Raw genomic sequence first — 22092 nt, forward strand, 5'->3', positions numbered from 1 at the left:
CTCCCTATCTACAAGCCTAATCTACTCACCTAACTCGATCACCTGAAAAATGTTAAACCACTGGGATGAGACAACGCTCAGTAAGAGGAAATATGCTAATACTAGTGTGTGGCAACTGAGTTTCATAAATATTATAGTGACAATATCTAAAACTGTAAAAGCTGGTAAATCATTATACAATATACCTTGCATTTATCATAGTTTAAAGTATAACCGTAATATATGAGCTTTCTACTTTTTCATACTTCTAGTATCATACTATATCTGCTGATATTCTATAAATTTGTATACATATACATAACTGAGATGTTTACCTTGGAAAACTGCACATCGTGATTTAACCCCTCATGACAGGGTTGTGCGGCCGGTAGGGGGGGACTTAATCTTGGTTGGCCTACCAGGTAAGTCAACTATACTCTACCAATCCTCAGTCCGGCCAAATTGCAACCTCTTCTAGACCCGAAACTAGTAGCTACCTTGTCAAACTGGCCACCTCAACCCAGTTTTCTGGGGAGTATGCAATCCCACCAGGCACGATTGACAGAAATCATCCACACACTATCTGAGATTTGTGGTTGCACTCTGATCTATACTAGCTATGGTACCGTGCTCTGCTAACTGAACATAACTTGATTCATTAGGGTGTAATACTGTATATACTATTTCTATAAATTTCCTACTATTTTCATTATGATTCCAAAATAACCATAACACTATAAATCTGATATGAATATACTATAATATTTGATTAAAATAATTGCAATATCTGACTGTAATAACTGTAATATCTTATTGTCATATTTGACTGGATAATCTATAATGTCTGAGTGTTATGATTTTGGAAAGCATGACATTGTGTAATTACTGTAAAATACTCGTCTGTATAATATTTGTAATTACTGGAAAGCATGACTGGATAATCTATACTCTTTAAAATTATTTTTCCCTCTCCTTTCTTTATTATTTAATTCCCATAATTATCCGGGTTACTACATCTGATATCAAATAGACATCTAATATGCACAAATACATAATTTTTATGCAGGCGAAAGTCCCCGAGAATAGGGAAGATTACCCACCCATACAAGTAGTTTCCCTCTACTTTGGTACCTAAAAGATACCTACCAGAGCACTCATGTTACTCACTAAGCCCTCAGGCGAAGAATTACCTCGCCGCTAGTATACACATCTTTATTTTTATTTTTAAAGGTAAAGGTTTCCGAGGATCGGGATAATTACCCGCCCATACAAGTAGCATCCATTTGCACTAATACCAAGAAACTACCTATTAGAGCATTCGCCTTTCTCAGCAAGCCCTCAGCGATATGTTTACCTCGCCGATGCACACACATGCATTCACAATATGCTATACCATTATTATTATGTTATAATTAAATTCACATGCACACAACACATCCACACAAAAATCATGCATTTCATACTTCGACTTCCAATGTCCTCAGTACGTGGCCCACACAGAGCAATCGCATACATATCAGTACGTGGCCCACACAGGCACCACTATCCACACAAAGTACATAACATGACCCACACAGGTGCCACCATCCACACTGGCTTCCGCGACACGCGGCCTACATAGGCACCACTATTCACTGGTATCCAATCCCCATGACTTACCCGTAGTACATCAGTAGAACAAGCTCCTCAGACCTGCCAACGTCCTACCCCATATAAACGACAATATGACGAACTCCTTGGCCTGTCAACGTCATATCATGATTTATATCTAGGCAATATAACAATCTCCTCATGCCAACGTTATACTATGATACACGAATAATCACACCAGGTAATTCACATAGACGCATCAATGCATTTCCACCCAAGAATCCAACATTACAATGCATTTCCACACAAGAATTCAAACATCACAATTCATTCATCATGCCATAATTATTACAAACATCCTCATATGCAAGCCCAAATATCACAGTAATTCATATTCAATTTATTAGTAAAAATTGTTCTTATGCCACAGTTTTAATATCATATGCAATTATCCTAAATATAAACTTCAAACAAAATCATCATTTTCTAGTACTCTGGCTATTCTGAAAATCATATAGATAAATACTAGGTTTCATATGCTCATAAATAACCGAGTCACCATAATAAAATACGGGTATAATTTTATTCTCCCTTACCTGACCCTCAAAAAGAAACCCGCAGGGACCTTGCACTGCTCCTGCGGCGTCTGTGCAAAAGCCCCTGTATCCATAAATTCCAAACCAATCATCTCAATCCCATAACACTTCCTAATAATTTTTTTTTTTTTTACTTTATCCATAATTATATAATAACTTTACATATATATATATATATATATATATATATATATATAACTTAATTTATATCCTAATTTAAATTTTTTCCACACTATTCCTTTTATTTATTTATTTCTTTAATTAATTTTCTTAATAATGTTTAATTAATTAATTTCCACACTTTTTTTTTTTTTGTCATTATAGTGGCATTACACCATCCTCAACAAAAGTGTGAAAGAACAAATTAAAATATTTGAAGTTTATGATATTTTAAGAGTTTTAATAAATTCCTAAAAATATTCAATACATAGAACAAACTATGCAGCACACAATCCTATGTATTTTGTCAGTTTTGTAGTGTAACGTATTTAGTTACAAGTTTTGAAATTTATGTGATGACAATTGTCGTAATGTCTGGAGGGCTACCTTTGAATTGCCTTGACTCAATTGATGATCTTGAGATAAAAATTATGATATGGGGGTGAGAAATTGGTAAAAATAAATTTTATGGAGTTACCATTAACTTGTCATTTTCTTAAATGTGGTTAAATCACTTAATTACTACCATTTGATTGTAGAGTCAAAGAATTGATAATCATGGTCTACGCAACCAAAGTCAAATTGAGAATACGATTACATGAGGAAAAGACACTAGCATTCCCTATAGGCTTTGAAACCCATTCCACAAATGATACAAATTCAATCTCTCATCATGTCAAATTAAATCAAATGACATTCATTTTAACCCAATTTATTATGATTAGTAGCCTATAAACATTGATCCCCACATAGCCTTATGGAATATCGTTCAAGCAACATATGGTTAATCTCACCTCAGGAAATCTTAAAGGACACAACTGCCCCCTCCAAGATCCATCCTAGGAATGATTGTTTTACCAACTCAATTCAAATTACCATTATTTAAGTATTGAATTAACTCATGCCCCCTTCTAGAATTATTTTGAGAAGCAATCTAAGATAGTTTTTTGGCCATTTATGAGTAGCACTGTTCATAGGTGGAGTCAATTTTATAAATATAAGAAAATTTGGAGGCTACTTTATAATTTAAAAAATGCGTTAGAAGATAATCATGTATTATTTTATTATGTATTATAATATATTAATCATTAATTAAATATAATTCATCTCTAGTGAAGAAGAAGAATCATCTATTAATGTAAATTAATATCAAAAATTAAAAATAATAATTTAATTAATATTATTATTTTAACATAAATTAATATGATAATCATATGTTATAAATATAAATTAAGAACAAGATTAGTGTTGATAAAAAAATAATTTTATATAATTTTTACTCAATAAAAATATTAATTTTTAATTAAAAATAACAATTAACATAATTAGTAATTAAATTATTAATTAAAAATTAAACATATATTATTTTATTATGCATTATAACCTATTAAATATTAATAGAATATAATTAAATTTAGAACTGAATAAAAAGAACCACCTATAGATTTAAATTTACATAAATAAACTAAAAAATTTAATTTAGTTATTAATACTATTTTTAACATAAATTAATGTGATAATCATACGTTATAAATATATATTAACAATAAAATTATTGGTGATTATTAATTATTAATAAAATATAATTGAATTCAGGAACGAATGAAAAGAACTATCTATCAATTTAAATTAATAACAAATAAACTAAAAAATTTAATTTAGTTATTAACACTATTTTTAACATTAATCAATGTAATAATCATATGTTATAAATATATATTAATAGCAACATTATTGCTAATTAATAAATAATATTATATTATTTTGGTTAGTGGGAAAATTTTAGTTAGAAAATTAATTTAATTATCAATTAAATTTTTAGTTCTAAAAATATTAATATTTTATTTAAAATATATTTAAAAATACATATTAGTCATTGTAATTCAATTTTGGATAGAACAAGAACTATTTATTAATTTAATTAACAGTAAATAAATTAAAATTTTAATTTTAATTACTTATTTTATTTCTATCATAATTTAATATGACAATAATATGTTGTAAATATAAATTAATAACGAGATTATTATTAATTAAACACTATAATCTTTTTAATGGAGAGTATTTAAATTTTAATGATAAATAATTATTAATAAAATTATTAATTAAAAATATTAATATTTATAATTTAAAATATATTAAAAAATAATTATATGGTACAATATAATAAAAACAAGCCTCCAAATATTACTTATTTTAACCACAACCTAATATTTATAATTTTCAACACTTTTCCAATTCAATACTTATTATCAACGCTTATTAAATTCAAGCTTCTGTATATGTAATTCCAAACTATCCTGAACGCAACTCCTGCCATGCCCAAGGATTTCTCCCCCATCACATCCTCTTCTGTTAAATCCTTAGGCAAGCTCCTTACTTAAGACGACTTTGGGCCTCTCTTACTTCAAACACCACACACAGACACCCACATTTGAAAGCTCATCAGCTCCATGGACTAGTAAATTCACCTCCCGACTCCTGGGGCCTATCAACGGTGCCTACATTACGAGTCTATTCAAGAGATTGTTGGTCCTGGGAGTAAAGCGAGAAGCTCCTCTTTTATTAAGTAGCTATAACCCAACTCCAGCACAATCAGCAAACACCCCAGCTCAATCTTCTTCATCTTTGCCTCCCAGGAGAAACTCTCGCTGCCTCAGCCAACATCGCAGCTGCTTCTATAATCCCATCCCCAACTCCAAGCTTCCCCACCTTTGTTGGATGAATTAGACATCCAATACCGCACGCTGCCCTTTTGAATGCTCTGAAAACCCACTTCCCAGACATCAGAAAATCGACAAACCATACAGAAAATCATACGCACTTACTGAGAGAGAGAGAGAGAGAGAGTCCTGCATAAAGCAAATTTAATCACTTAAATTCCGACTCAACCACTTTCATTCAAAATACAGAAGGCACATATACAAATACAATATATAATTATGTATTATAAGCACATCATAGGGAAAGTCCCCATTGAAACCTCACTACTAGGTCTCTTGGTCTTCAAACACAATGCAGTTAAAAGAGCATCTTAAAACAAACATGGCAATATCATATAACAAAGCCAGAAGTAGAGACAGGTTTGGGCTTCAAACAAGATGCAGGTTTAGGCTCCACCGCGGCCCATAGTCTGCTCCGTGGGAGGTAGCATAACCATGACTGGTTGGGCATTAAAGCCAGGATGAGGCAGCCTACGCCGCAGCTCACGACCTTCCTGGCAAAGAGCACAGGGGTGACATGCGAGATGAGTCAAAAAGTCACATGCTGACTCGCACACTTCACGCTGTAGCTCATCCTTCACACAGCTTCCACAGCAACCACATGATCTATTAAGTGCCTCGCAGCTGCCCTGTTTGTCACCAAAAACAAGAAAACAAATGCTTTGAAAAATTTCTTTTGGACTTGAAGAACACAGCATCTGCTTCCCTATAAATAACATAATCAGCTGATCAAAATAACAGGATGTTTAACAAGGCACCATTGTGCAAAGAGGGAAATGTCAGATTCGTGTTGGTCACAAATCATTCATCTTGTAACAAGAAAACCAGGTTTAGTTGGCAATAATTCATAAGAGCACATCTACTTTGATTTTGATCACGTAAAGGCAAATTAAAACATCAAATTGAATGTTGGAACGGGTGAAGGTTCAAACAATGAGAAGAACAAAAACCTAGTGGAGCCTGGTTGGACAGGAAATTTTAACTAGTTAGCAGCCAAAAAGCATAGTAGAGAAACCCAAATAACATGCTCTATGGGTTCTGTCAAGGGAATCATACCACAGCAATGACTAGTAATCCAAATGTTACTGGAAACCCTCTACATCCATTGAATAAAAACAAATGAAAATGACTGCATGTGTATGCATGTGTTTGTATTGGTTTCTGTCACAAAAGTGATAGAAAATGCAAGGTAAGGCTGGAAATAGGCGTGGAAATAGCATAGTAGATTTGTTTGCACCAATGCAAGGTAATGCTATTTCCACACCCATTTGAATTTGGTCTACTTAAATTAGGATTTAATAAATATTTTATTTGCTTCAGTTTTCGCATTCAATGCTTTTAAAATTTTATAAAGCAAGTAATTCTTTCAGGGTGGAGGATTTTACAGAGAAACTGCTCACTGTGATTATGTCTCGTATTATTTGCAAAAAATGGGGTAAGGGGAGAGGAAGTTTATACAGGAAGAGGGGAGGCCAACCCCATCCTACCAGTCTGAGTCTTTCGACATGGGATGGTGGGGACAGTTATGACTTATGAGCCTAATAGCCTATGCATACCATGGGAGAAGAGGAGAATATGTGGAGGGTTGCTGTCAGCATGAGGAAAGAATTTGTCCCACATCAAAAGCTGGAGAGGGCTAGTCTCCTCCCATCAATAAAGGCCAACAACCCCTCCCAACCACACCCCCCAAGAATTCAATTCGCAATTGGGTTTGTGAATGGGCCTCATGTGAGCAAGTCATAAGTTAATATTTCAAATTTAAACATACGGTTTTGAATGGTTTATTGAAGAATCTTTGGCTGGTCTTCAGTACAATCGAGGAAAAAACAAATCAAACAGTCAAACACAGATTTCATAAAATAAAAAAAAAGGTTCGCTATAGGTTCATTATTTCTCAAAACCAAGCTACTTGGTTCAGTCTGATTTGAGCTGTTTACACCCCTACTTCAAAGGATGCTATTTAAAACCATGGGCTTTTTCCATCTGCAGGGAAGGGAAAAAAGGGAAAAGGAGATTGGTGTTTTGAGGGGAGGGGGTTGCTGGAGGGAGAGATTTCACTATAGCAGATTCTTAAACCAAAATACAGTCCAAGTGGTAGTAGCCAAGAAATCAGGCAAAGAAGTATGAACCTGAGCCTAGACCAAATTTTCTGTATGTTTTGTGCATCTGTGTGTGTGTGTGTCTGCGTTTAAAATTTTTAAATATAACTAGTAAATTTGTCATGTGCAACATTTGAGGTTTCATATGTGAATAATATTGATTAAATATGTTTATATTATTTATTTTTCTAAAAAATATATCTTAGTTCAGTATAGAACTAAAGGATATATTAATGCACAATATGGAAAAGAGATATTAAATAATTAAAACATAAATTGGACCATATACCATAAACTGAATGCATAATTAGAATGTAGTAAATCTTTAAATACATTAAAAAGTTTTAACTACGTAAGTTCATAGAGAGCAGATTGAATTGCAATATTTAGAAAGAAATTCTTTAACACGACTGATTATTGATTAATTTAATATCCTGAATTTCAATACTCGCATATTTATCAATATGAATTCAATGATGTGTAATTATTTTGATAAATGTATTAAAAATATTAACATATTCTACTCAAAAAAAATTCAGATGAGGTCTAACAAATGCACCTAATTCTGGAACAAAGTCTACAAGTGTAATCAATTACTGGATTATCATATCTTTTTAAGAAAAGAAAGATTTTATTAAGAGACAGGATACACAAGATGGGAGCACAAGAAGTCTACCCACTAATATATTTATGTATGTATGTACGTATAGACAACAAAGTCAAACTTTATAGATTAAAGCTCTCCCGTAGCATTGAGTATGAGTAGCCGTTCATCACCAGGGACACCAGACAGAAGAAAATTTCAAAGGAGAGAAAAAAGGCGGAGAGAGAAGAGAGGAAGAAAGAAGAAGAGGAAGGAGGAGGGGAAACAGGGCATGGGTTTGGAAATCTTCTTTTTTCTCTTAGCATTTGTTTTGCAAGAGTCAATGATGACCCTCCATAGATTCGCCTTTATAAGCCGCAGCTAAAGTTGCATATTTTGAATTCAAAATAGGTTATTCTCAAATATATAATTACCAAAGTATCTACATCCTACAGTTAACTAAACTCATACTCACAAATCAACCCCAACAATGCCTACATAATAGAAAATTATACAAGATCAAGGCCCAATTCTGCATCCTCATGTCCTAAAATCCATCCCAAAAAAATGTAAGCCAGAAGGGGTCTACATGATGATGACAGTCCTTCATCAGTATGTCATTTGAGAATTTTATTTTTTGTAAATAAATAAATAAGATATATACTTTAAAAAATGAAATACAAAAATTACAAATAAATTTGAAAAAAAAAAAATCAATTATGATTTGTAAATGTTGTATTTTCATTCTAAGCATATAAATTTTAAATCATTCAACCATGCTAAAAGATAATCATAACATTACAAACTGTTGTTCATGATTCGAGACACAATTTCAACTGTTTTGGACATGTTTAAATTCAAGAGTTATAGTTCACACAGATTAGAACATTCCTTAGTCCTTTCATATATACATATGATTCGATTTTTCTTTAAAATGAACAAGTTCAAAATGAGTAAGCCCCAATCAAGAAAAACGCCCAACCAAAAAAGCACAAAAGGTGCACCGTTTGTGCAGATGTTAAGCCTCATGGCATCATGCATCTGCTTTTGAGAATTTGGTATTTTAGACTGCACCTCAAGCTGCCTAATCTTGAGGCGATCCTGGTCTGGATTGCACCTTTTAAAACACAGGTTTTTTCATTTAGTCCTATATTGTACTTGGATGGTTTGCTGCAACCTGAACTATCAACCACCATAAGAATGTCATCCTCAGTGGAATGTGAATCTCCTAGGCCAACAGACATACAATCTGCCGTGAACACCCTGCACTGCATCCGTTACACACCAAACTCTGCAACAGTGAGCTTCCATCATCACTTCCTTTTCTTCATTGAGATATAGCAACCCCCCCCCCAAAAAAAAAAAAAAAAAAAAAAGCCCCTTCAGTGACTGGAAGCCTCAGTTCATGTTGAACTGCTGCTTAACCCACATGAATAGAAGCTTAAAACTTCTTATCCCAGGTCGTAAGCAGGATAAGCCACTCTAGAAGACAGAAAATGTAAGAAGAAAGCACATTGCAACACTAAGCAACTTGATCCAGGCACATCTTGCTGAAACTGGGTATCCAGCTTTTCCTTATTCAAATTAGACACCAATTGGCTGTGCCAAGAGTCACACCCCATATTCGACCAAAACTCTCACCTATGCAAACACCCATTTCCAGCCTGATTAACATCGTCAACAGCAACAACCCACATCATAAAACCATCATTGCCAACAGGAAGCCTCATTCTTCTTCAACAAATTTGCAAAACTAGGCTTTTGATCCCTGTTAGCCTTTCAAATTTCAAAGTTAGTGTTCCCAAATCCTTACATTTGGAGTCATCAACAATGTTCTAGGAACCACAGCCCAATCATCTCTAGGCAATGCACGGGCCATTAGATGAATTCCTCACCTGCACTCCAAATCACCAGGTCTTCCAATGCTTTATTGCCACCAACCTAACACCTTTGTGACATCTGGAATCCTCACAACTTGATTTTTTTCAGACTTCAGGAACTTCTTAATCACAATCACCTGATCCAAATCACTTGCCAATAGCGCACCATCATCGAAAAGGAACAAGTTCCTGATGGTGTGGACCTGGGGCTTATTTGCTTTAGAACAAAACCGCTTCATTTGTCCTGATATCCAGATCAGAAAGGCTTTTGTTCCAGCAATCTAGGCTATAAAAAAGAAGTCCTATATCCCATGAAAGCTTCAACTTGAATGTCTTCCTGTCAGCCTAAAAAATCTAGCTGAAATCCATCCTCTTATACCTTGCATACAAAAAGGCATGTATTCTTTGTTTGACAATAATCCCTCCATGAAAGCTTCAACTTGAATGTCTTCCCATCACCCAAAAAAATCCAGCTGAAATCCATCCTCTTATACCTTGCATACAAAAAGGCATGTATTTTTTGTTTGGCAATAATCCCCGGTGATCATCTGTTGTGGCACCAGCAATAACCACTGACCATTCAATAATTCCCAAGCACCAGAAGAAGAAGAAGAAGAACAACAACAACCACCACCACCACCACCACCTTGAACCCAAATCCCCCTTATCCCATTTATCCTTCTCGCTAATTAAATCCATCCCATTAGGGATGGAGAAGACAAGGTTACCTAAATAATTGGCTCACTCAGTCCACTTTGTCTGCTGCCATCCCTATTTTCACGACATTTTTGAACGAGTGAGTCGTAAATTTTGTTCCCATGGCATCAGATAGAGACTTAAGAAACACTATGGCCTCTCAAAACAGAACTTAGTTCCGAAACTGGAAATTGAGGGGGAAAAAAGCTTCCAATTTTAATACAAAAGAATACAAAATAACATAAGAAGCCAACTGAGCCAGGTAGCAACTTCCATCACCTAAGTTTTTTCAGTTTTCGATTGAATGACTTTTCACATTAAGGTTATGCTCATACCAGCTCAACATCATTTACCAAAAAATATAAAAACTGAATCAGCCAGAAGCCTCAAAAGAATTAGAAGACCTTTAGAAAGTGATTCATGCAATAAAAAGATCAATAAAAAGCAAGTTTAAGCCCTGTACATTATTTTTAGAATTGCTGTTTCTGTATCTGGAGCAGCACATCCAAGGGGCAGACATATAATTTTTTAGCTTTAAGGGGCAAACTAGTAATTTTTTGACTTTAAGTTATTTTCCATACAGTGTAATTTTAATTTTTAAGTCCTTCAGTGAGACTTCTTGTCAAATTATATTCTTGAAAGTTAACTCGTGGGTTGGTTTTAGAAGCTCCTTGCTTCCTAAGCAAGCCAAGTCCTAGCAGAATTGATAAGTATGGAGTCTATAAAAAGGGTTGCGATCACCTGATTTTTTTTTAAACAAAAAAAAAAAATCCTTCATTAAAAGAAGAATAAATTAAATGAAGAAGACAAGATATCCTCCATTAAAAGTAATTTTTTATTTATGATAGGCTGATAAACTAGAATTTTCCACCAGAGTGCTTTCTCATAGCCATGCAGATTTCATCGTGGTTGTGACCTGAGAGCAGATTCCTCAAATAATTCTAGGTGGATTCCTAGGTTCTATCCCCTTCCCTCGTATCTTACTTCTTTTCCTGCCCTAAAATCCTAGAATATTTCCTGCCTTTGCCACCATAAAACCCTAATCTCCTAATTGGAAAAAGATTCCTAAACCCTAGTTTTCTTGCTGAAAGAATTTCCAGCTACCTTTATCTATCTCAACCAAAAATGTGATTAAATGCCAATTCCATCCCTGGTTGACTTCTAAAACTTGGACCTACTATATACCATAACTATAAACACTAAAATTCCTTGTTTACCCAAACCCAAGCATTCCTCAGCAAAAGAATTATTTGTTTTGTTAGTTAGTTAATTTATTTTTTATATAACAAAGAACAGTAACTTCAAAATAGACATCTGCAAATTGTTATCTAGTAGAAACATGGAGGCGTAGGGGTTGAGGTGAGACACATTAAGACACTATGTCACTACGATATATCATACATCTCTCAAACTTAGCTCAAAAAAAGCCAAACCCTGAGAATTTAAAGCATCTGCAGCTTTAGAAAATTTGAACATGTTTAAATCAATTTAATAAATCTTTGATGTCATATAAATTATAAACCACAAGATTACTCAGAATTAAAAAAGTAAAAAAAAAGTGACACAAAGCAATATGATACAAAGAAAGCATCCAGAAGTAAATAGCTCCAGAAGATAGTAATAAGACAGAGTGAATCCATGCAAAGTGAAGAATAAATTACAGTCAACAAATAAAAGGTATTTTAAAGACACAAAATGTAGTAAAGCAACAAAAAACAATAAATGACTTGCCTCTAGGTTAAACTTTAGGCGGATAGCCGTACGACTAGGATGTGAAAACCAGGGTGCCAACCAATTACCACCAAAAATGGAATTTCCAAGTAAATATAGACCAGTGTAAGTCAAGCAGTGATTTGTGAAAGTTCTTGGGGCAGAACCATTTCCAAGCCTCTCAGCATTGCTTCCATACAGAACACAAGGAGCAATGCTTCCAAGAAGACCTAGGCAGATGCACAATTGCCAATACCCAATATGAGAAAAAATTGAGAAGCGTATGGAGAATGGTAATTGAAGAACAAATCAATTCATAATTGAAATCTCAGGAGTCAGTCATCTGAAATTTGCATGCAAAAGCAGACAAAAATCTGAGTCATGCTTCACTATTGACAATCATTCAAAAATATATGCATCAATGGGTTGCCAATAAAAATAATATGACAAAGAATCTTTATGAAAGTGCGAGCAAAAGGAATTATGTGCAACAAATCAATCGTATAGGGGACAAATCACCATACCACAAGGGCACAGGCAGAGACTTCTGCTGTGCATGGGAATAAATAACACAATTGTTTAAATAATAAGAGTTTAAATCAATCACAAAAATGCCTTAATAAACGTGTATAATTTTTACTGACTTTATAATTACATTAACTTCAGAATGTACAACATTATAACTCCATTTATAATTTCCATTCTCAATTATCAAATCAACTGTTCCTGCCTGCATGAAAAAAATTAATCTGTAGTTCATATGACTTTTAATGCTTTTAATATTCAAATAATGAAAAAATTTACACTCAAGCAAATTAATGCAAAATTTAAATGGTAGAATACTTATATTGCCATTACATAATGCTAATACTCTTTAGTCTAACTATATGCAAACTATAACACGAAGTGTTATAATGTTCATCCTTAAAATTCTCTCTCTCTCTCTCTCTCTCACACACACACACACACACAAAACACATTAGACAACGAAAATACTTTTCCAATAAATGATACAGCAAAAAGGAAAAAGAAAAAAACTCAAATGAAAATCCAACTAATAATATGTTAAATTATATAATAAAATTCAACCACTTTGTTGTCGAAACAACATAAAAATTCCCAGCATCATTTATTTTTTAAATTTTCCTTCCCAAAAGTTTGAAATGATACAATTGTTTACAGCAGTTTTCTCTTACATTTCCTCTCTTTCCTTGCAGACCGGCGCACATACACCTTAGTAACACAGCTGTCTTAAATTCATTTCCACTCTGTAAATTCCCAAAAATGCATACCTCACACAAACCATTACTAAGATTCTTCCCAATCTGTGCTCCAACTAATTGAATTTCCAGTTCTGCCTGAGAGATTCCCCCCTTTGTATCTTTGGCTAAATTCTCCCTATTCAAACCAACACTCCACTGAACAATCCTACTCACTTTTATCCCTTAAATCTTCTTGGGCCTCTCTACTGCATAAACTCCCCTTCAACAAAACTGCCCTGACCCTTATTAGAACATTGATCAGACAAATGGCCTATAGCCTCAGGCTCCGCAGCTCTAAGAACAACATTTAGAATATCAGCCTGTCATTATAGTGGCCCATCTTAGAAGAGGAAGAGCACACTCCCCCCCCCCCCCCCCCCCACAAAAAAAGAAAAACAAAACAGGCATATTCAAAAGCTAGACCCATTCTTGATAATAAAGGGGCTCCTCCTTTATCAAGTAACTGGCCCAAGTCTAATACAATCAATAAGCTCCCCAGTCCAATCTGCGACATCTCATCATTCCCAAGAAAAATCCTAGCCACCTCTACCACCATCGTCATCTTCGAATGAGAACTGATGGCTTCCAGAGCAGATTCTTTTCCAATTGCATCTCACCACCACATTGAGAGCAGAACTGTCATTTCTGTACAATACCACCCTGACACCAAGGCAAATCACCACTTTTCCAGGCTTCACCTTCTACATTATTCACCGCTGCCACGACCTGGGTCCATGATTGTTGATCTCGCTGTGGACATTCAACTGTCCACCAGCCTCATGATGGAGGCCACTAGCCACCTCATAGAATTCAATTTCAAAACTTCACCACATGCATCTTTAAATTCATCAGGGACAAAAACTGTTTCCACCCCAACCCTAACTCCAGAAATTGATGCCTTTGTTAAACAAATCACCCAATCACGCAATAAAAAATCCTTTTCCCAACCAATAGAGAACCCATCAGAAAACCATTTCACAGGATCTGAAGGAAACCTAACCCATGTTGCTACTCTGATTGTCATTCGAGCACAGACAAACACAGCTTTGCTCCAACTTTGCTATTCTTTCCTTCAATCTGAACCAAATTCTAGGACACATCTGCTGGCATTTTCTAACAATTTAATGGTGCAATACTACATGAAAGAACAGAGAAGGTTTTTGCAAGAGAGCAAAACGATTGCATGCCAATCATGAGAGAGAGGAATTTTTTTCCACTTGACAACTATTATTACAGTATCATATAAATGAAACATTTTTATTTTATTTATGTTTCTTAAATTTTGTATTGAATTAATTAAGAATAATAATGAATTGGGAACATGAAAAAAGGAGGTATACATGTACATGTACATGCATGTGTGTGTGCGTGCATGCATGTTTTTTTAATTACAATGAATTAAAATAATTAATTAATTAAAAAAGGGTAAGATGCATCTGCATGCCTGTGTGTGTGTGTGTGTGCAAATATGTGCGCATGAATATAGCTGGAAGGGTGTAGATGAGTGAATATATGCATGGGTCTTTGAATACATGCATGCAATGGCAGTTCAAGAGGGGGCGGCAAGTTCCCAAAAAATTAGTTTTCCATTTGCCAGTTTGCCTTTTTATATTCTTCCCGCCTCCTCAGCCTCTCTCCCAACTAGAACTCCCCGTATTTGTTACTGGATGGGGTTTAAATATATAATATTATAATTTAATAGAGCCTTCACCCTCACAGCCTCGCTGCCTTTTCACCTCACACCCTCACGCCTCTCGGTGGTTCCTACCCAGTAGTGGATGCTGCTCTTCATGGCACCCACTCACTTATTTAATTCTTCCTCTTAAATATTAATCTTTTTCCTACAATTTTTCAAAACCAATTTCTGGCTTCATAATGTTTGGTTTAGTCATAGTAAACATTTTGGATTTTTTGTTCCATGGTCTAGTGGGTAGAATTGGCACTCATCAAATAGCTGGAGACCATATATTTTTTTGGATCACTTATTGATAGAAGTCATCCAAAAAATATATTTTTAAAGAGTTAAATTTCTAAAATATTTACAAAAAAATGATAAATTTTTTTTAAGCCACAAGCAATTTCATTCCATCATATAATGCCCTTCCCGTAGGAGGGTCTTTGAGTTCATTGTCCTTAAAGAGGGATTTTATATAAAAATATAAAAAAATATAGATATTTGTATCTTACTTATCTCAATAACCCACTTAACAAAATAAATAAATAATATTCATCTCTCTGATCTCTCTATTTTTTTTATGTTCCAATTTGGCTAGCTACTAAACATTCTATGTTTCAATCTCCCTAAAGTGTTGTAATCAGTGTCATTGCCCATTCTAGACTCATTGGCCTGTTCTTGTCATACAAATCTAGCTTGCAACCAACATTTTTTAGATACTTTTGATATAGCAAGGCATGGGACAAATGAGTCATTAGTCTTTGGAGTTAGTTCATCATTGTAATTTTCTTTGAACTCTTATCTTTGTAAAAGCTTCAACAGCTGAACCTAAGAAGAATATGATGACTAGTATTGAATGGTAATGTGATTAACACCAAGAGACATGATCACATACGGCTGGCTCTCGCTCCTGGATCATTATTCAAGTAAAATTATTGATTTATACTTGATCTTTTGACACTACATTTTTTTCCTCTATGATGTGCTCATGGCGATATATTTTTGACTTTTTTTTTACCATTGTTGCAATGTATTTACTCAAGGTTCTACTTCATAACACGTTTCTTTCTTCTCTATCTCTTTTTAAAAGCGCACACAAAAAAAAAAATGCACGTTAACAAAGTAGACAATTTAGGTAATAGCTCAATAAAAGTTATAATCATTACAAATATAGCAAATTATTCTCAATAATTTTTTTATGCATATACTTGCCCCCCCCCCCCCTCACCATGATTCCTGATGCATGTGAAGTTTATGTAAGCATGCATGATGTGAATATGCGCATGCATCTGTTCATACGCATTCACATGCGTATGAATGTGTGAACTGCATGCATGCATATGTGTATGAGTGTGCTATGTCACAAGCATGTAGGTCTATGAAGATGTACGCATGCATGAATGGAATATGTTTGTGAGCAGGTGTGATTTGTGAATGCATGAATATGTATGTGTGAGTTTATGTATGTATATACGCATACATGTATATAGGTGTACGAATGCAGATTGTTAAGATTGAATGCATGCATGTGTTTATATGCATCGGTGTTTCAAAATATACGCATGCATGTGCATGAGCATGGTTTTAAATAACGGCCGCAACCATTACGCAATGATTTTTTGGGTTACTAATACCGTTACACACCGCGAAATCGGTGAGAAGAAAAATCACAGCTGTAGCGACCGTTACGGACCGCGACCGTAACGTAAAGGCTGCTATGGCCATTCATGACCCCTACAAGATTGTTACACACTTGCACCAAAAAATTTATTTTAGTTTTTACTTTTTCTTCTCACTTTTTCCCTCTTTTTCAAAATCATATATCATATGGCGAGAGGGGAAAAAGATTATAGTGAGGATGACAATGATACAAAATTTACTCTTTCTTTAAATACTCATAAGAGATGTATTAATTAATAATTTGAAAATACTAGATTGTTAGGAAAATATTTTATTTTGATAATATTAGTAATGTGATATTTATGTTATATATTTTTCAACTTCAACCTTCTTTCTTTTCTAACTATTTTATATTTGTATTATTGGTATGTCTTATGTGTCTAATAGATTAATGGAGTGTATAATGTATTTTGTTTTATTAATTAATTTAGCACACATAAGAATTTATCACAAAAATATATTTTGTTTTATTAATTAATTTAGCACACATAAGAATTTATCACAGATAAGAACAATGAGAAGTACAAATACACACACACACACGTAATTTTTCAATGAATGGTGGTTTAAAACAAATGTAAACTTGTTGCCCTTACTAAATAACTTAGTTACTCGAACTAAAGGATCCAAAATGCACTAAAACTCTTTCTAAGAAGGCCTAAAGCTTAAAACATGCTAATATGCTAACATGCACAAGGTTGTGCGTGCTTCGAAATAATTCACGACTATTACACCCGATTCCCATTATGTAACATCCGCTACTCCCGCTTCCCATTACACCCGTTACCGTTACGTTATGCTACCCGCTACCGCGATTTAAAACCATGAGCATGAGTGCAAAAGTATGTTGGTTTGTATGTTAGCATGCATAAATGTAGATGAGTTTAAATGTTTACATGTTTATACATGATAAGCGTGAACGAGTGAATGAGCATTTCATGCATGCATGGGTGTGTTAGTGCGCATGTAAGTTTGCATGTGAGAATGTTGATGTGCATGTATGTGTTTAATTAATATCATAATTCTTAACATTTTTATCATTGTTGTTGTTATTATTTTAAGTGATGTTATTGTTGTCATGAAGAAAATCCCATAAAATGTGTTTTTATTTTCCTAATTGTTTGCCGTTATTATTTTGATGTCAATCTGGCAAAAATTCTAAAATGTTCAAAAAACTTTCAAGCTTTTCAACTAGTAATCGCATGACACTATTTTAAGCATATTTTGTATGCATGTGAAAGACCCCAATGATTGGAGAATAAGGAACAATTTATTTAGACCTCACATTATTAACTCTGACGGGGCATTTTGTCCAATTCAATCACATTGAGTGATCTCAGTGATTGTATTAGACAATTTGTGCTACTTTTTTGCATGATTTTGGCATTTTCTTTCCTATTTGCATGATTATTGCACTTTTCCTTCTAAAATGTTATTGAGAAAGTAATCCATTGATGGAACTTGAAAGTGGGGCAATGGCATCCTCTCGATACTCTGAAGGTGATAGTAGTCACCACAATGGTGGGTTGTTTCAATATTCAAAGGCTGGTAAGTAAATATATATGGAAGAGTCAATACTCTTGCTTGATTATGTTTAGAAGTGTAATCATTAGTTAATCAAGTATAGTACATGGAATAAGTGTGTAGGGGCGCTAATACCTTCCCCTCACATAATCATGCTCCCTCGAACCCTACTTTGGTCATGCAAATCAAGACAAGAAGTTCCTACGCCTACAAATATTTTATTTTACCTCTTGAAAGGGGGTCAATCAACCCAAGAAAACTTGATGGTTTAAGAACCAAAAGCCACAAACAATGTGACTACATCAAGACGATGACCGCCTACTTTCAACCATTACAACTATCTAACCATACCTAAGAAAATAACATATTAGTGGTGGCTTCGTTGAACACTGTAAACACATTATCCATCCACACTCGCTTAATTGTCATTCAAGTCAAGGCAGTTTGGTTCGACCCCTAGTTCAGGACGTGTCAACACGGGTCATAAGGATGAAAAGATGGATTTTACTAGAACCAAAGCTTGAACCTCACCTTTCAAAGCCCTTCCCAATTGAGTATATGCATGTCAAAACGAAGCTCTAGCTGCTTCTCCATTAGAACTTCCATGTCAAAGCCAAAACCTTGTAATGACTCTTTGTGTAGCCCCAAATCACCACTGGACTGCAAAGAAATCTTAATTTGCATAATGATTCTTGATTGCAAGTAACAACCTCAACATTTAGGATAGCAGATAAAAACAGTTGGGTTCAACCAATCAATGCCCTAAGTTGCAACTAGAGAAACAACCCTCTCCGACCCTATAATTGCGAATGAACAGAGGAGTTGGTTCACAAACCCTCCTACTTCCTCCAGTTGTACCCTTGCCCTCTATCTTTTCTATGTCTTTGAAGAATCTAACTCATGTAAGACTATCAACCATTGGATCATATTTCGATTTCATTAACAAACTTTATAGTGGATAGGTCACCTTTTTAACCAAAAAAAAGGCCATCAAATAATCATCCAGACCAAATCCAATTATCACATTAAAATCAACATCTACACCTTTTGAATGAATGAAATACATTCCCATTTTGGGCCTAAAAATTCTCCCCACAAATCCCCTATTACCAAATCAAACTCTTATGTCTATCTATTTTCCTTGGCAAAGATCATTGCAGAACCTCAACAATGAGCCATGAAAACTACCTAATTTCACAAGTTCTGTGAAGTTTGTCCTATGAATTAGACTACTAATTATTGAAGTTGACTAACTGTCTCCTACCTTCACCTTGATAAATCTTCCTCAACAATGTTACGAGATCCACAATCCTTGCAAATCCAACAAACACCATCCTCATCTCGATGCTTGCTGAACTTACACCCCTCTTTCTGGAGTTTAGCTCTTCCAAAGTCCTTGCAAAATTACTTTTCCCACTAGCAATAATTTTTTCAATAGAGATAAAATTACCCCAATTTTACTTTCTACCTGGTGGATGCTCATATTTCAAAAACTAGAAAGCTTTCAAATTCTCCCAAAGCAACAAACATTTATTTTGCAAGAACATTATGTAAGATGATTTCCTCCTGGCAAACTCTAAAATTTGAATAGACAAATAATTCACCCATGCACCCTTGAAAATTTTTCCTATTTGCTAAAAAATTCTGAAAAAACGCCATTCCTAATACAAAAGGAAAACGCATTGGAGAACAACTTCACCAAAAACGTTCACCATCAAGAATTGTCAAGTTGCTATTCCCCATTCTCCAACTTACCCCTGAAGCTCCTACGATATTTGGAACTCCAAAACTAAGAAACTCTAAAATAATTACAGCATAACAATATGTTTGTGTGTGCTCGTACATGCATTTTCCTAGTTCAAAGAAAAATGAAATTTTTACTACCACAGGTCCAAAGATATGTTCCCACCCACGTACTTTACTACCAAACTTTTAAGTTCACCTCTACATACCTAGAAAAGAGCGCCTGGGAATCTGCGGCATGGATAAAGAATAAACAATAATAAGGAGGAGTCAGGGAAGCTCAATGGGATGCGCTCCCACCTAGACTTAATAACCCCCATGATCCTGGGTTTGATTCAGTCATTGGTTCATCCCATTATATGATCATCTTCTCCGGTTCTTTATCTTCTTGTAACCAGAAAATTATATTGGTGGCCATGATATGTCCCACAAACATCTTGATCTCATTTTTATAGAGCATGCGAGCTCTGATCACTAGCAAAATGCGTTGTCCTATTGAGATACATATGACATATGTGTCATTCGGAAACATTTTAAAATTCTTCTTTCTAAAAAATTGTAGAATCAAGACATGCACCTGTAAGAAAAAATTTCCTAAATCCTACAAATCAAAATTCAATCATGCAAAAGTAGAATTCATCACAATCATAAACAATTGAATGGCAACAACTGAACGTGTATACAAGCGCTTAAAACTCTGATTGAAGCCAATATATTGACCAGAATAACTCACAAACTTCAAGATCGCTGCTACAAAACTCGTCGTTACGCCCGAGACAGGCAAAGAGGCTCGAATCCCACTGGCTCCTTCCCAATGGCTCGCCCACCACGCTCCCGTACCCCAAAGGTAATCCATCGGCCGTCCACCCGCAGGCACCACCGTGCACCGGTACCGGAGCCGGAGACTTTTCTGCGAGCGGGCCGCCCTCCGGCGAGGCATTCTGGGCCTTAGTTGACTTCTCCTCCCCCTCGGCCTGCTTCGCCAGCAGAGGGCTCGACTCTTCCTGAGCATTAGCCATGGATGCAAAGAACAGAACCTACCAGGTGATGAAGGATGGAATCGAAACCTAGACAAATTTCACAGATCTGAGAGAGAGGTTGGTCGATGTCGATGTCGATGTATCCTCTGTTTTGCGATTTCGTGGCTCGGTCTCGATAGCCGGTTGCAGTCAACCCCCAACAGAAGCCACGAAAACATGTCTTTCCTATTATAGGCTTTGGGCTTATTTTTGGGGATGGGCCGTTGTTCCCCTCGTGTAAAAGTCGTAGCCCGTTTGGCAGAATGCAGGGAAAAAAAATTAAAATAAAAAATGCTTACATTAGTTTTTGGAGTTAAATATTATGTATGTATATATACACACACACATAATTTTAGACTAAAACCTTTTGTCGATATGAATATAAATGGAAGTCGCATAAGTAAGTCATAAAGTATTCGTCTAGGTAATGCAAATCACGTATCATTCAGTCATCCTACTCACTAAGTGGAGAATTGACTATATGAAACATAAGACAAATATCACTCAGGTGACAAGAAATCACAAATAGCCACTCAAATGATAGAAACGGTGCAGTCATCAAGTGACTATGATCACTCATAAGCAAAAAAGGCAAAGAAGCATGGGGTAAGCATGTTAACTATAATAAAGTTTTTGTTAATTATAATAATGGAGTTTTGGTATTTAAAAACGGTCTTATTTGTGATTAGGCTTTCAATGTTTAGAAACGTAGCAAATTTATGATTAATGATTAATTGGGTACAATTTGGATTTTAATTGTAATTCTAATTTTGACTTGAAATGAGTATAAATAGGTGTGTAACTTATCTTGTAAAGATATCTCTCAACCAATTTACACATAAAACAACTAGTCCATCGCTATATAGGCCATGGTATCATCTCTCTCTCTCTCTCTCTCTCTCTCTCTCTCTCTCTCTCTCTCTCTCTCTCTCTCTCTCCTATCTTCCCCTCTCTTCTAATATGATTCCTTTTACCTTCCTTTTTTCTCCCTCGTTCTACGATTTCTATGATTCTCACTATCTATATTTTTTGCACCTTTGACAAAAGTTGGCATAACGAGTCCATTGAGAACTCATTTACCATCTCCCCCATCTCAATCCACACAATCATTAAAAATATTTATAATTTTTTATCAAACTGTTAAGACTAATAAATCTTTATTATTCCTTTTTGT

The 22092-nt window shown here is 34.9% G+C and overlaps 1 protein-coding gene across 1 annotated transcript; it reads right to left on the minus strand.

The window, feature by feature from the left end:
* Positions 1-5190: 5190 nt before the first annotated feature.
* On the minus strand, positions 5191-21113 carry LOC131168620 (cell number regulator 8). Its single transcript, XM_058128200.1, has 3 exons — positions 20633-21113; positions 12037-12245; positions 5191-5676 (listed from the first exon to the last, which is right to left on the minus strand). The coding sequence occupies exons 1-3, from the start codon at positions 20916-20918 to the stop codon at positions 5434-5436; spliced, it is 738 nt and encodes a 245-aa protein (XP_057984183.1). The 5' UTR covers positions 20919-21113; the 3' UTR covers positions 5191-5433.
* Between the last annotated feature and the right edge of the window lie 979 nt (positions 21114-22092).

The sequence above is a fragment of the Malania oleifera genome, chromosome 11, assembly GCF_029873635.1.
Source record: "Malania oleifera isolate guangnan ecotype guangnan chromosome 11, ASM2987363v1, whole genome shotgun sequence".
Taxonomy (NCBI): domain Eukaryota; kingdom Viridiplantae; phylum Streptophyta; class Magnoliopsida; order Santalales; family Ximeniaceae; genus Malania; species Malania oleifera.